The sequence below is a fragment of the Corvus kubaryi genome, unplaced genomic scaffold (assembly GCF_017639235.1).
Source record: "Corvus kubaryi isolate FWS band 111438036 unplaced genomic scaffold, C.kubaryi_AGA036_p1.0 37266, whole genome shotgun sequence".
NCBI lineage: Eukaryota > Metazoa > Chordata > Aves > Passeriformes > Corvidae > Corvus > Corvus kubaryi.
In genome coordinates this window covers 3,645,452-3,660,286 of record NW_024581081.1, presented here as the reverse complement: position 1 = coordinate 3,660,286, position 14,835 = coordinate 3,645,452, and the positions used below count along the sequence as shown (strand labels likewise).

At 39.9% G+C, this 14,835-nt stretch overlaps 1 protein-coding gene across 1 annotated transcript; it reads left to right on the top strand.

Moving 5' to 3' along the window:
- The first annotated feature begins 6 nt into the window (after positions 1–6).
- MPC1 (mitochondrial pyruvate carrier 1) lies at positions 7–11,482 on the top strand. Its single transcript, XM_042025101.1, has 5 exons — positions 7–157; positions 5,312–5,315; positions 7,831–7,927; positions 9,569–9,701; positions 10,474–11,482. Exons 1-5 carry the CDS (start codon positions 87–89, stop codon positions 10,490–10,492), a joined length of 324 nt encoding a protein of 107 aa, XP_041881035.1. The 5' UTR covers positions 7–86; the 3' UTR covers positions 10,493–11,482.
- Positions 11,483–14,835: the final 3,353 nt, after the last annotated feature.

The window sequence follows — 14,835 nt, the reverse complement described above, 5'->3', positions numbered from 1 at the left end:
TGTCACCGGCGGCGGTAGCGGCGGCATCGCGGCGTGAGGCGGCCGGGCCAGGCGGGCGCTCCCTTCCCCACTGCCGCCGAGACGCCATGGCGGCGGCGCTGGGCCGCAAGGCCGCGGATTATCTGCGCAGCAAGGAGTTCAGGGACTACCTGATGAGGTGAGCGCGGCACGGGGGGCGTCGTCGCCGCGCCCACCGCCCCGCCCGGGCGGGCGGCAGGAACCAGTGTCCCGTCCCCGAACCCCGCAGCCTCGGGGCGCCCGGGACGGGTAGGACGGCTGGCACGGGTTGACCCCTGGCGAGCTCGCCCTCGCCGGCGGCTGGGTGGGGGGAGAAGGAAGCGAGGAGCCGGCCCGGAGGTGTCGTGGTCTTGTCGCTCCCCTTGTCTCGCGTGTCGTCACCTCGGCCCGAGGAGCGGTCGGGGCTGTCACTGTCCCGCCCCGGCCCGGGCAAACCGGCTTTGACCTTGAAGTGACGCGGCGCGCTTTGAAGCTGCCGCGGCAGCTGCGCCCCTCCGTGACCTTCCCCTCCTGGCTGTGACAGCCGCGAGTGCCGCCCCGCCGCCGGCAGGGGCTCGCTGCGACACAGAGGTGGCAGCGGGCACAGGAGCCCGGGACCAGGACGGTCTGACTGCTGCCTGCCACAGGGGCAGAAAGAGCTTTGCCCTGCTATGGGCAGAAGCGAGCTTGATCACGGATGCAGTCTGAAGCTCAGTTATTTGAATCTCTGAGTACGTGTAAGTAGGTACCTCTTTTCAGAGGCTCTTTAGAGCTCCACTGTCGTGGAATGTGGCTTAAGTCACCTCCCAGACGGCTCAGTGCTGGTGTCAAGCTTTGTCCTGCGTGCTGTGGTAAGGGATATGGCACTCTAGACTGAAACGACAAGACTGCGTTAAAGAACAGTTTTGGCATACTTAAATCTGGTTGAACCACTGTGCAGGAGTAGTTTCAAGTAGGCAGGCTGAAGTTTCTCTGGCTGATAGGCTGTTTGACAAAACTAACTAAATAAAAATGGTCTCTTCTAATAAAGGTGGTTGAGCAACCTTTCACTATAGCTGCTGCTTGCTATTTTACCTACATCTATTGTAACTGGTGTTTGATGTTGAGCAAGCATGTAGGAGGACATCTGCTTATCTGAGAAATGTAATCTTCGTTAAAGTAGCAGGAGGTGGTGTAAGCCTGTGTGGACGAGGGATTATAAAATAAAGGCTCAATAAAGCCTTAAACTTAAGGAGGATAGACTTAGATTAGATACTAGGAAGAAATGCTTTACTGCGAGGATAGTGAGGCACTGGAAAGTTTGCCGCCAATGAGGCTATGGACCCCCATCCCTGGAAGTGTTCAGATCCAGGCTGGATGAGGCTTTGAGCAACCTGGTTAAGTGGAAGGTGTCCCTGCCCATAGCAGAAGGATTGGAACTCGATGATCCTTAAGGTTTTTTCCAACTCAAACCATTCTATGATTCTAAGCAGAGGGTTCGTTTGACATTCACAAAATCAAGATCCACAGAAACAGTGGGACAAAAATACAAGAAGGAAGAGAACAACCTTGAAGCAAAACAAAAAGTCCAGATTAGGCTTCTGTGATTCCTTTTGAAAGTCTTGAGGATATCATGTAAGCTCGATAGATGCATATTAGTGTTAACATTTAGTTAATTGTAACAGGATTCATGTGAAGCATGTAAATGGCCATTAAAACAGTAATCTGCTTCATAACTGGAAAAACAAACATCCAGGTGAAATAACAGCTGCTTCCTAATGCCATCACAGTTACTGGAAGTATCTTTCCTCACCCAAGACTGAAAACGTTTTTTAAAAAAAACTTTCAGATGTATTTCATCTAGTCTTCAAACAAGCTGTATATATGACTGTATTGCAATAAAAAGAGCATTCCACAGGTTTCTACCATTGTGGATGGAATGTGTTTTGCCTTGCTATATACAAACGTACCTGCTTCATTTGTACTTCTGTTACTGGGTGTGTCATGAAGGGCTAAAGTCAATTGCTCCATCTGCTCTGGCCTTTCAGCATTGCTTCTTGCTTACTAGGAGGTAAGTGTCTAAGTTATTGGCTTTATGTTGCATTTAAAATTTAAATAGCTGTCAATAAAAGGCTTGTCTGTCTTCTCCATAGAAGAAATGGAGTTATCTCTTTGCATTTCTTCCTGAAGGTGATTTCTTTCCCAGACTATAGGACTCTATCCTGAAAAAAAGTCCATTTTTTCTCTCTTTGCTCATAGAGCAAAAGTGTCCTTAAGGCTCTGAGACTATGGTGTCTGTTCTAAAAACCAGCATCGAATCACTGCAGGGAATCAAGGCTTTATAAACGTGAAATTTGTTTGTCAGAATTAATGAATTAAGATACTGTTAGGGATACCAGTGTTAGGCTTTAGATTACTTGACCCTCAATAGAATAAATGAAGTTACCCAAAGTGGTGGATTAAGTGCTCTATTATTATGGCTTGGGGCAATCAAAACTTGCAGACATCTGTTGGAATAAGTAGCTTCAATTTCAGCTTCATAACCTGCAAACATGAAAGCAAGCCTAATGAATCCATGTCGCTTTGCTCAGGTGGACATATCTGGCTTTAGAATTGCTTTATGGTGTCGTAGGTTAGCTTTTGGATCTTGCACAAAGAAACAGGAGAAACTGCTTTTAAAACTATCATTACAAATTATTTTTTCTGCCAGTTTCGTATTGACTTTTCTCTAGTGGTGATTAATAGGGATCTGAATGACTGTAAATCATACAAAAATTTACCCTAACTATGTCTTAATGCTTCAAAATGAGCTGTAGGTCTACTTTTCTTGCTTCTTGTAAAATGCAGCAGTAATGTTAATTTAAAACTAGCTGATTAGCATATTAAAGCATGATAGCTCTGTGTATTGTGAACCTGAAGTTGCATTTTTTCTCAAGATTCTAAAAATGGCAGCTGTCACTGATGTCATATTATCTAAGCCACTAATAGGCAGCTGCATCCTCCTACTTCCTATTGTATTGATTTAAAACGTCTTCTGAAAAACATCCAATAAATCAACTTTCTTCCTCTTTTAAGAGAGAAGACATCATTCTAGACAAGCTGTCATTTTCTTGTGGTAGAAGCCTAAATTGCTTTTGTCATATAATGAATTCCAAGGACTCCAAAAATCTCCTGGCAATAGAAAAACAAGCATGGAGATTGCAGTCTGCTGGGGCACTATCTGAAATCTCTCTTCCTGATCGGTAATGCAAATGTAGTGACTCTGTTAATATAGAGGGCTTTAAAATAGCCATAGTTCATTCCCTGGAAAGCCTGAGCACTTAAATTGATATGAGCTGTCTAAGAACTTTCTTTAATTCAAACAAACTTAAGAGGAGTTCTCTTCAGTAATAGAACTAGAATTAGCTGATCTTCAGTTCTCTTTAGTAAATCTTTAAACGTGAAGATATAACTTTAAAATAAAAAGTCCTCTGTGATCTGTGCTAGAAACTGAAGGACACAGCACCTGCTTGTCTTGTGTGCCCTGAGAACTGAACAATCTGCCCTTTTGCAGAAGGGTAGTGCCCTTTCCACTTAAGGGGTGGCAGTATGGGGAAAACAAATAGTGACAGTTCACCTATATTTGCAGAATGGTATCTAGCCTATTAATATTCTTATTGTCAGAATGAGGAAAATATGTGCAGAAATTTTAGAAAACGAAATCTTTCCCACTATAGCCTTTTTGGAATGAACTTAGTACTGATACAAGGTATTGAACAGCCCTGGGTTCCTCTTGTGACATCTAGACATTTAAACAGAAAGCTGACACTTGGAGACTGAATGAGTAAATCCAACAGTTGTTATCCACAGTTCTGAAAACACTAGTACAATGTTTCCTTTGTCAAGGGACTGAATGTAGTTCTTGAAGTCCTTGGAAACTACTAATTTGGAATGGAGTCATTTCAGAAATAGATGCATGCACATGGTGAAGTATCCTCACTATTGGATATGGTGCATTTGTTGCAACTCGCTTGGCTGCTGGATGCCTGTTTCCTGGAAGAGTCTATATGCCCTTGATTTACCCTCTTCTAGAAGTATAATAACTATTCCACTCCCATGTGATTGTAAGGACAACCTTACAAGACCTTAGCCAGAGCTGCCTACTCTGTTATAGTAGTATCAGTTTGATTCTGTTTTAGGCTTTCTCTTCCCTGGAAACAACTTGCACTTCAAAAATTAAGGCTGACTTCTATTGGTGCGAAAATGTGGTGCCAGGAGACACATCTGAACTTGTTTAGTTAGGGTTTTATGAAAAAGTTTAAGTGTACACTTGTCTTGTGAACTTCAGTTGACTATTGCTGTCGATCAGTTAAACAGAAAACAAAAACCAAGTGGTTTGACTAGTCAAGGGCATGCTAACAAAGCACCTTCAACCAACTGTGACTTGTAGCAAAGACTCACTGAAATGCAGATCCTGTGTGTTTTCCTAGGTAGACCTGTTTCCTTACCATAGCTATTTATAAAATGGTGATCTATGAACATGGAAATCAGTGTGAGGGAAGCGATAGTTACAAAGTGTTCTGCAGCTCAGAGCACTGCTAGGCTTTCTATTAGCCTACCTATTTCTCATAAGAAATGCCTTCTTTTAAGTCATAATTCAGAACTAAGTCTTATCAGTATCTTTGTTAGAAAGAGAGTGTTTAAGAGTTCTGAAACAAAAGCTTAGTAACAATCTTACATGTATGCTGTAGTCTAGCTTTTATGCATAGATCATTGTTATTACATAAACCGGTACCTAGATGATCACTTAAATGAACCCCATACTTGACTGAAGTGTAATTGCATATATCACTGAGAATGTGTTATAGCTCATGTTTGGTACAGCCACAGTTGGCCCGAACTTAGTGACAGGATCTGGTAGTCTTTGATTTGACCTACTTACAGAGGTACACAGAGAATTCCAAGTGACTTCAAAGCTTTCACTGAAGAATTTTAGCTGTTTAGCTTTGTCATGACAAAGCTAGATGTCTTTCGGCATCTCTTAAACTAGTTGGGGTGGGTTCTTGGGTGCTGTGAAGGGTTGAATGTCTCCCACTGACCCTAATGGGATTTTATGTAGCTGGGAAAAGGAGAGCAGCAAACACTTTTTACAGTGACAGCTCTTGTGGGAAATGGGATTTTTTTAACACTAATACACTGATCAAAGTTGATGCCATGACAGCTTCCTGACTTCTGCCTATCATCTATTTATGGTACACTTCTGTCTGTGTAATTATGAAACAAGCTAACGTGGGTTTTTGTCTTCTTTCTTTCATGTGCTTTTTGAATGGAAAACAATGATGGTGCACTTGAACAGTACGGTAAGAAAAGGGAGGGGATTTCCGATTTCACGTTCTTCCTGGCTTCAGTAACTTGCTGTCTTTTTCCCTTAGTACTGGTATGACTTTGTTTGCAACTGAAAAGCATACTGCAAACCTCCAGGAGTGATGCACGAGGAATATTTAATTGCAAGTCTGAGGTTAAGGTGACCAAATGTTAGCTCCTTTAGAATATCTTAAATTAAAGGGGCTTCATTTTTTCCATACTCCTTGCTAAGGAGATCAGAGCAGTTTGAAACCATTCTTCTACATAACAGCAATACTGGTACATAACCAAACTACCTGGCTTATCTTTAATGGCCTTTAACCCAGACAATAAATGTACAAAATAACTCACACTACACTTTTCTGTCCTGGAGCCTTTCAGTTTGCCTCTGGAACTGGAAGTGGGTGTTTTACGCCTGTTGTACTGTGAATCATGATGTTATGAAAGATTTGTTCTTTTCCCAAGACAAAGACAAACTGTATAGGTGTAGTTAAATTCTTGTGTGTGGAGACTTCAAAGGGCTACCTGCCTGGTGGCACTTACAGTCTGATAGCCATCTCAAGTGAGATGGTTCCAAAATAAAACTCCTTGGCAGCAGAGAAAAGTTACTGCTGCAGTACTTTTGTGAACTGAGGATTCTTCAGCTTACATGGCCTGAATTCGAGTGGTCCATAATCTGTAGTGTATTATTTCCTTATGTTCTAATGGCAGTTGATTAAGTAAAAATGTCAAGTTGATTTAATTTACCTTTCAAAACAGAAGTTGTCACTCAGATTCTTAAAAGCTGTAAAGATTTCATAGATTCAAAAAAAAACAAGCTTATTTTTCATAAACTACAGTGTTCAAATGAGACCCCTGAAATGACTAAAACCATCCCCAAATACAGGTAGTGTCTCTCCACTTAAAGTTTGCTTTGGTGTGGTGATGCTTACACAAGGTGTCTTATGTTCTCACTGTGCAAGTAGTCATGGTTGTGACTAGTTGTTTCTGGTCCTCTTATTGTCCTTTAAAACTATTTAAATAGCTCCATTAAAACCTCCAAATCAACATCTTGTGTCCTGCTGAATTCTGTGAATGTTCTTGTTCTGTTGCTACATATCTTGTGTTTAAGTGGTATTGTAGATACACAGAGGTACAGTGTGAGTACCATGTAGTCATGCAACTCTTCCCCGTTATGCCATGTTACCTCTGATGTGCTTGAGAGGCTTTAACCATTAAAGATGTCAATTTTCCTACCAGTAGGAATATAGCAAAGAAATGCTTTTATTCTGTTCTTCAGAATACTGTTGTTGTAAATCTGAATTTGGAGAAATACTGTATTGTTTTGCATATTGTACTAAAGCTGAACTATCAAAACAGTGTGTGTAACTAAAACTCACTTCTTTCTATTTTTTTTAGCTAAGTTTCGTGTATTGCAAGCACAGGAATGAAGTGTGGCTTTTAGTCTGTCTGTAGTGTTATAGCAAGACTGGCAAGAGTATCTTAGAATTAAATTGCAAGAAATTTAAATACCCCCTGAGAATTCCAAATCGTTAAACACGTTACAGTTACAGAAAGTGTCAGAAGAATGGATATAGTTAGTATCTGCAAAGCTTTTTCTTGCAAGGTGCATCTCTTTTGTCATATCTGGCCAAGTTACTTTTGAGAATGAACTTCTATTTACAAGAAGCTGATGCAAATACTGTGTGCATGTTCTGTGCAAAGGATTCTGGTGAAGCCTTGTTGCTTACAATATTAATGAAAATTGAACTTGCGATACAATTTTTCTCAGTTCAGAGTCTTTTATATAATACCCATCAAAATAAACTCTTGTCAGTTTTTCTGACTTGATTCTTTCCACTTCTTGTCTCTGTTTTTTCTGTTTGTGTACACACCTGTTGCTAACTGCTCTCCTCTGACCTTCATTGAATCACTGAGTTTTAAGTAATCACTAAGTTGTTTCAGCAATTGCAGATGAAGCTCAGGGTAACAGTTTGCTTTGCTTGCTGGCCCTGCTCTTTCAAAGAGAGGGTGTAAGGACGCACAAGAAGATGCTTGCTGAGCATTTCTTCATCCTCCGCATAACACAAAAACAATTTCAATTCTTCACTTCATCAAGTCCTTACATTTTCATTATATTTTTGAGGAGTCTTATTTGAAAGAGAGAAATGCTAATTCTATGCACAGAAGTGAACTGTAAATCTGAAGTTATTATATGACAATGCAAATCAGATGCTTAATGACTGCTGGGCTGTAATTACACAAAATTCTATTTCAATGGCTTTACAGTAGTTCCTCTCCAGTCTGAAAGAAGATCCAGAGTAGGTTCCTGTACCTTTCCTTCTGAAGAGTAGATCCCACTAAAAGAAAGGTTTAGTTTTTCTCTCTTACATTAAAAATAGTCTCTGTCTTTTCTTGGAATTTCACCCATAACCCTGTCCTCTAGTTTTGTGTGTCTAAGAAAAAACTGTAAGACTACTGCAGGAGATCTTTGTTTCTGTTTAACTTTATTTTTGTTTTCCCTCTTCACAGCACTTTTGGGGACCAGTTGCCAACTGGGGTCTTCCTGTTGCTGCTTTTAATGACATGAAGAAATCGCCAGAAATTATTAGTGGCCGAATGACATTTGGTAAGACCTGAGACACACTTCTTGTTAGTAAACTGACTCCAGAACACAGTTTTTGTCTTTTAAGCAATGATATATTATTAGTTGTCTGCAAACTTGTGATCAAAGCAGATGTAGATATTTGATATCTTGTTACATAACTTCAGAGGCCACTTAAATTGAGGTACTGAAAAACTGCAGGGCTCTTTTTTGGAAAGCTTCCCACTAATTTGGGAGGGGAGAGTGAGGCAGGTCTTGAACCTTAGCAGTTTTCGAGACCAGACTGTCTCCTGAAGTATAACTCTTGGTATCTTGCACTATTGCAGACACTTGTTCAAAATGTATCTCTTTACCCAGTTTTATTCTTTCTATAAAGAACAATGATACTTTGTGGTTAGTGTGAGATTTAAATATTTATCAACACTGACTACTTGAAGAAATGGTAATGCTTGGTCAGCAGGGTGCAAGAAGCAGCAAAGACTTAACTCTTTGCAAAGTAGTTGTCTGAGAGACTATTGTGACTCTTAATGAGAAATTATTTTTAAATGAGAAGTTATTTTTAAATGCATAAGCAATATTTTTCCACCTTTCTTTGGAACATGTATAGTTTTTGCCTCTATATTCAAATTCTTTTCTAGGACTAGAAATCTAGTAGCTTTAATTTATTAGCTTAACTTTGGCATTATGTCTCTTCCTTAATTCACTTAATAACTTAATTCAGAGTAATTCTTCTTCCTACAAGCACAATACCTTTGGCTTAAGGAATTTTATAGCCTCATCATCATTAGGCTCTGCTTAGAGTAATTCAGTCCCTGAATCAGCTTCCTTGAGACAGAAGACTAGTTTAGATAGTCTCCAGTACAGCAAAGCTGTTTGGCAAATAGTGTTTTGGTGGCAGCTACCCAGCTCAGCAGTGTTGAGATGCTTTTTTAAATTTTTGCAGGTGTATATAGTTTGGTGTGTGTACAGAACCCGGGAAATGAAAAAAGAGTCTTTGTAGTTTAAAAAAGGCTGTTTTCCTTGAACTATTAATTTACCAATTTTTTTTCTTTAAGCCTGTCAGAAGTTTACAAAACTAGTGAATTCTTGGGTTGTAGTTTCCTGTATTTAAATTTAATTATGGTAGGAGAGTAGATCAAAATAGTTTCTCATCTTTCTGGAAAGCAGGTAACAAAGGTTCATGTTTCTGAATGTTCATGGTTTCCTGGGCATCGAAAACTCCTGATCTTAAAGTCCATTTTAAAATGTTCCCAGAAAGAACTGTATTAAGTGGTTAGTGTCTTTAAAAATACTTCAACTTGGAAATTGTCAGAATAATTGTATAGGACAGACCATTTATCCTTGGGATAAACTCTTTATTTCCTGGCTGAGATACTTTAGATAATAAACTAAAAAGACTTCTGTTGCATCACAGGATAGTGTATGAGCAAAATGAATTCTTATGGAAGGCTGCAGCCATGTAGATTTTCTTGTGTAGCAGAAATGAGCACTGTTTGTGTTTCCTTGCATTAGATCCTCACACTGGACATGTTTGTAGGGCTGTTGGAAAACTCAAAAGCAGCAACAAATGTTCTACCTGTCCTTACATTGTACTAGTAGGAAAATTATGATTCAACAAAATGCAGATATTTACAGTCTCTTAATAAGATCTATCATCTTTTGCAGCACTATGTTGTTACTCCTTGACTTTCATGAGATTTGCCTATAAAGTGCAGCCAAGGAACTGGCTTCTTTTTGCATGCCACTTCACTAATGAAGTTGCACAACTTATTCAAGGAGGACGACTGATCAAATACAGGCAAGTTACATTTTAAAATGGGGAAGTCATAAACTGATGGCTCTTGGAATACTCTGCTAGTGATTTTTAACTGTGGTGCAAAGCTCTGCATGGTTTCTGAACTTGTTCTAACTTCATTACCTTTTGCAAACCCGTTAACAAGCTTGTTTTCAGTAGCAGCACTTTTTACCTTGCACCTCCGTTGAACCTTCTGAGGTCTGCACACAGAAAAGGCAGGAAGCCCTTACGGTCAGCAGTGAGTGTAGACAGGGCCTTCAGCAGCTGCTGGCTATTTCTGGGGTGGTTTCGTGCGTTCTATTGGTTAGTCTGCATGTGTCCATCTTGGCAACTAATTGCTGAGATGGAAACATCCATAAAACTGTGAAGGAGTTGTACATGGGAAAGAGAAGTCACACAAAACCTATCAGAGCTGACTGCTCTATACATGAGGTAGGGCCAAGTGAGTGTGCCTGGGGAACAGACTGCAATCAGTCTCACACCTTCATTGTGTAGCAAGTAGTGCAGATGCTGCCCCAAGCAATCCTGATGAATCAGGATTATGGCTTTTCTCTTTTCTGCTCCAAGAAATTTGTGTGGAGCAATAGGAGGATTAAACCTACTGAACTATAAATTAAAAAAATGAGACTCTACAAAACTGCAACTGGACTTGTCTCTCTGCATAAATCACTGACCAATGTCCTTCATTCATAAAGTTCTAATGTAAGTTCAGAGTTTTTTAATAGCAATTGTAGATCAGTATTCACTCTTACAAAAGCTGTTTTTCTTTTGGCAGGCTGGAGAAACACAACTAAAAATATAACTTGAAATAAGCCAGGGAATGTATTCATCCTGAATTACAACCAAGAAGACATGCCATCTACAGTTGCTGTGACAATTACAGTGGGGATGAAACAGAAACACCTATTAGGAATATGACCATACCAAGAATTCTTCTAATAATTTTTCTATCTTGCCTTTTAAAAAGTACTATTCAGCAATGTAAACCATTACATTTAAAGTCTTGCTGCCTTACTGATGTTTAATAACCACCCCTTTAATAAAAAGTTAGCCACCCAAATAACAAACAATATTTGAAAACCAACTTTTTTATCTAACAGTCTACAAAAGGGGCCCATGATGGTTTGACAAAACTAATTTTAAAATCAACATGAACAGAGGTCAGTAAACAGAACTGTAGGCGTTATCACTGTTTATGTATTAACATGTTCTTAAAAGCCATTTAACTTGAGTGCATTCATTCCTATTCTATCTCTTTTTTTCTAACTTAAGCAGTGGCTTGTAATTTACAAGAACAAATGTGTAGATAGGCAGCCTGGAAGTGAGCAGCCATCCCTCTTCCCTCACTGCATGTCTTGTCTCAGTAAAGAGACTTCATTAACATCCATTTTTATGTTGCACACTCTTTAAAGAAGGCTTGGAAAAACAAAAGCATAGCACTGAATGAAGGAAGGCAACAAAGTTTGATACTCTTCTTTAAGAAGTTCTAAGTAGATTTTATTTTTTTCCTACTGTTTGAGTTATTCTAGATGTATGTAATTCTTACACAGGCAAAAACTAAACTTGTTTGGAGTCTAATATCTGAAAGACATAAAGTGCCTTTCAGTAGTTTTTGACTTCATTGTGAGAGTGGTTTTCATGCATGATCTGCCTGAAAGTTACATTGCTGTAAAGATAAAAGGCAAAGAATGTGAGAATGTATGTTACAGATTTTTTTTCAGTGCAGCGTTTTTGAACAATAAACATGTTCCACATGGCAATAAAACTCTTGAACACTTGGAAAAGTTTTGTTTTTCATACTGTGATAACAGACCCAAAAGTGAAATTTTATTATGGAGTGTCACTTTATTACTGTAACAGCATGAAGCAAAAACAGGCTGAAAAAATAAATGGTACGTATGGAATTTAGGTAAGTGTCCTCTGGATCGTAATACCTAAAACTTCTTCCCCCTAGCAGGAAAGAGAGTGTGTGGGTACTTAGACTGAGTAGTCCTGCTGTAATAGGCAGGGTTCAATTCAGAGCTCTCATTATGCAACTAAGTCAATATTAATTGACCATCTTCTAATTCTACTGTGATGGCAACATTTTTTGATGGGCATACAAGGAAGAGGCTAAGAGAGCACATCTACTGGATGGGTAAAGCTGGTACTGACTGCTGCTTCTTGCTTTAGAAAAGTTACTGCATAAAGCTGCCCCTTCAGTACTGCTCTCTTGTCACAATAGTCACTCCCCCTCTCTCCCTATCTCCTGGAATAGAAGCACTGTTAGACTTCTGTACAAATGAGTAGTGAGGCACAAGCACATAAGGACAGCTGATTATCTTGGCACTTTATAGTTTGTTATATTACTTCTGGAGAGAGAAAAATAAGCTACAACTGAGTTTGAGCTTTGTAGGTGTGAAATGTGTTACACTGCTTTTGGGTGAAGCTTGCATTACAGGCTGTACTCTACTCTCACCTGCTGCTTTGATCACTGTTCATTAGCTCCTGATTATCTTTGCTTCTCTACTCAGAGAATACCATTTGCAAGAGTTACTTCTCTCATTTTCCTGGTAGCTGCACCATACTTTCTTACTTCTTTCTACCTTTCTCCTCCTTTCTTCCCCTTGTCCATTTACTGTGACAAGGCTCAAATTCTTTCATACTGGACTAGAGCAAGAGTGAATTGCAGCTGGAAAGTGGGCTCTAATTGGCTTTGATTAGATTTTTAAACCCGTGATGCTTCCTGCAGCCCATACAGACTTTAAAAAGGGGAAGGGGTGGCAGTAAAGCATTTTTCATGGGACTTGAAGGGACAGTGCCCTATTTGGGGTGGGAAATTCAGCCTGGGCTGGATTTCCAGAGCCTGTCCGTCTGCCTAGTGACAAAAATAGTTTATATGGGCAGAGTGCCACCAAGTGGCTTGGGGCCTGTGTGAGTCAAAGCATTATTTATCAAGCCATTTACATACCATTTCTTTGTTTAAAGCTGCTAGGAGCAAGGGGGTTATTGGAATATTATAAGGAGTTCTTGCAATAAATAAATGTATGATTAGTCTGCACCCTCCACCTCTGGCACAAAACACTGAAATACACTGGCATATGGCTGTTTTGGGATGGGGCTGCTTGGGGTAATCCAAAAAGGGGAACAGTAGCTGAAAGAAGAATGGCGATTTTGTATTTCTGAGTTTGAATACCTTATTGGCACTAATGGCTTCCTTTTTTTTTTTCTTTTCTTATTCCCCTCAGGTAGCACTGGATGAAATAATGGGGCTATGTGAGTTTCACTGGTTAATTATAAGTTAGAGCTCAGTCTTTGCATTTGATTTATAAGATTATAGGGCTTGTCTGTACTTGCCATTATTCTGAAATACCTACTTGGTTTTAATTTCACAGCTTGGTTTAATAACAACTTTCATCTGTAGGATATGTCCTGGTACTAGAAGCGTGTGCTGCTCTGCTCCCAGCCACTGTTCTGTGTGTACTGCTTCTGTTCCACCACAGTAGGAATGGGAACCACATGGCCTTTCCTCTCTTGCTGCAGTGGTTACTGCTGTAGCAACAGCTGCTGTCTGCTTTCATGTCTTCAGACAGAAAAGAATTTCTCACCTTTCTGAGCAAGTCCTGCTACACTGCTGGTAAGGAATGCAACACCCTTAGGAATTCAAGGGGGAAGACAGTACCAGCTAAGCTCTCGGTCTGTCTTTCCCCTTTTCTCCCCAGTTGGAGCTGGAGATGACTGACTTTTTAAAGGGATGACTTAAGACTGTAACTATGGCATCAAAGTAGCTCACAATCTCTTCTGCTACTGCAAGACTCAGTGTCCTTGATCTGGAAGCTTGATGACTTATGATTCACATGTGGAAATCATTTAGTAGCATAGTAATTAACGGACAGAAATCATAATTGTGTGGTCAGAAGAGAAGGAATTGCAAGGATTCTTTAATGAGTGTAGTAACACCTACTGATAGTGAATTTTGTTCAATCTCATACAACTGTCTCATGGTTTATAATCATTTCAGCCATTGCTGCTATGTATGGGTGCTGGTTTTGGGGGTTTTTTTGTTTGGTTTTTTTGGTTCTTTTTTTGGTTTTGTTTTGTTTGGGTTTGGTTTGGTTTTTTTTCTTCTAAGACTTCTATATAAAATGAATGTTCCCTACTCTAAACCAGCAGAAAAATCTCTTGGCCACAGTGCTACCAATACAGCCTGCCAGCTCTCAGAGAAAACACACTCTTAGTAAAATGTAGTTCTTCACAGGACTGAGGGTTACCTTTTATTCTCCATGCAAAGCACGATGGTGTCATCTGAGCAAGGACAGCACAGCAGAGAACTGGGGGAGGGGGGGTGAGGGGCAGGAAGTCTCAGTAAGTTTAAAGACAGGAAAGGCAGTAAAAAAAAGTTTTCTCCTTGCGTCCAAGACAGGTTTTGACATGGAAATAAAGTGCTTAGACAATACAGTCTTAGATGAGGACTAATGAATCTTACAACTACTCCAGTGTTTTCCCTGGGTTCTTGCATGAATGCTGATACAAACTGTATTATGGTCCAACCAATATGTAGAGCATCAAATGAATTTACTTCAACTGTGTTTCCAGTGTACGTGAATCTGTATTACACTGCTACAGGTGCAGACAGAGGTTATATCTTTACATGCCAGTAATAAGAATGTGAAGGCAGTCAAAAAGAGCAGGAATAAAAAGATGAGATAGACAAGTAATAAAAAAACCTCTTAGAGTGATATGTTCATATCACTTAGTCCAAAGCCCTTAATGAATACAGTGTGTTTCTTCATGCTCATGTGACAGACATGAAAATTAGCAGTAGAATATAAAGCAGTAATACAGGAAATATTCACAAGCACAGTTACCAGCTCTCTTAGGTTTTCAGCCTGTGTCTCACAGGGTACATTGATCCTGTCTGCATTTGGGGAAGAACAGTGCTCACTGCCTGGTGCGATATGTCTGCAGTTCTGCTTCTACAGAGCTGGAGTATTTCTGTTGCCAACTTACACAAAGGCTAAAAAGTTTATTCTGATTGAGCAAGACATTGCTGCAAGTTTTACTATCTCTATAAAGTGGAAAAGCAATCAGTCTGGTATTTAAAATTAGGCAATTTCTTTATTAAATTAATTGTGGAGAAGTCTGTTTCTCCCCACCC

Coding starts and splice junctions, on each gene's coding strand:
- MPC1 (XM_042025101.1), top strand. CDS start 87: ATGGCGGCGGCGCTGGGCCGCAAGGCCGCGGATTATCTGCGCAGCAAG. Junction 7,928..9,568: donor TAGTGGCCGAATGACATTTG/GTAAGACCTGAG, acceptor CATCTTTTGCAG/CACTATGTTGTTACTCCTTG.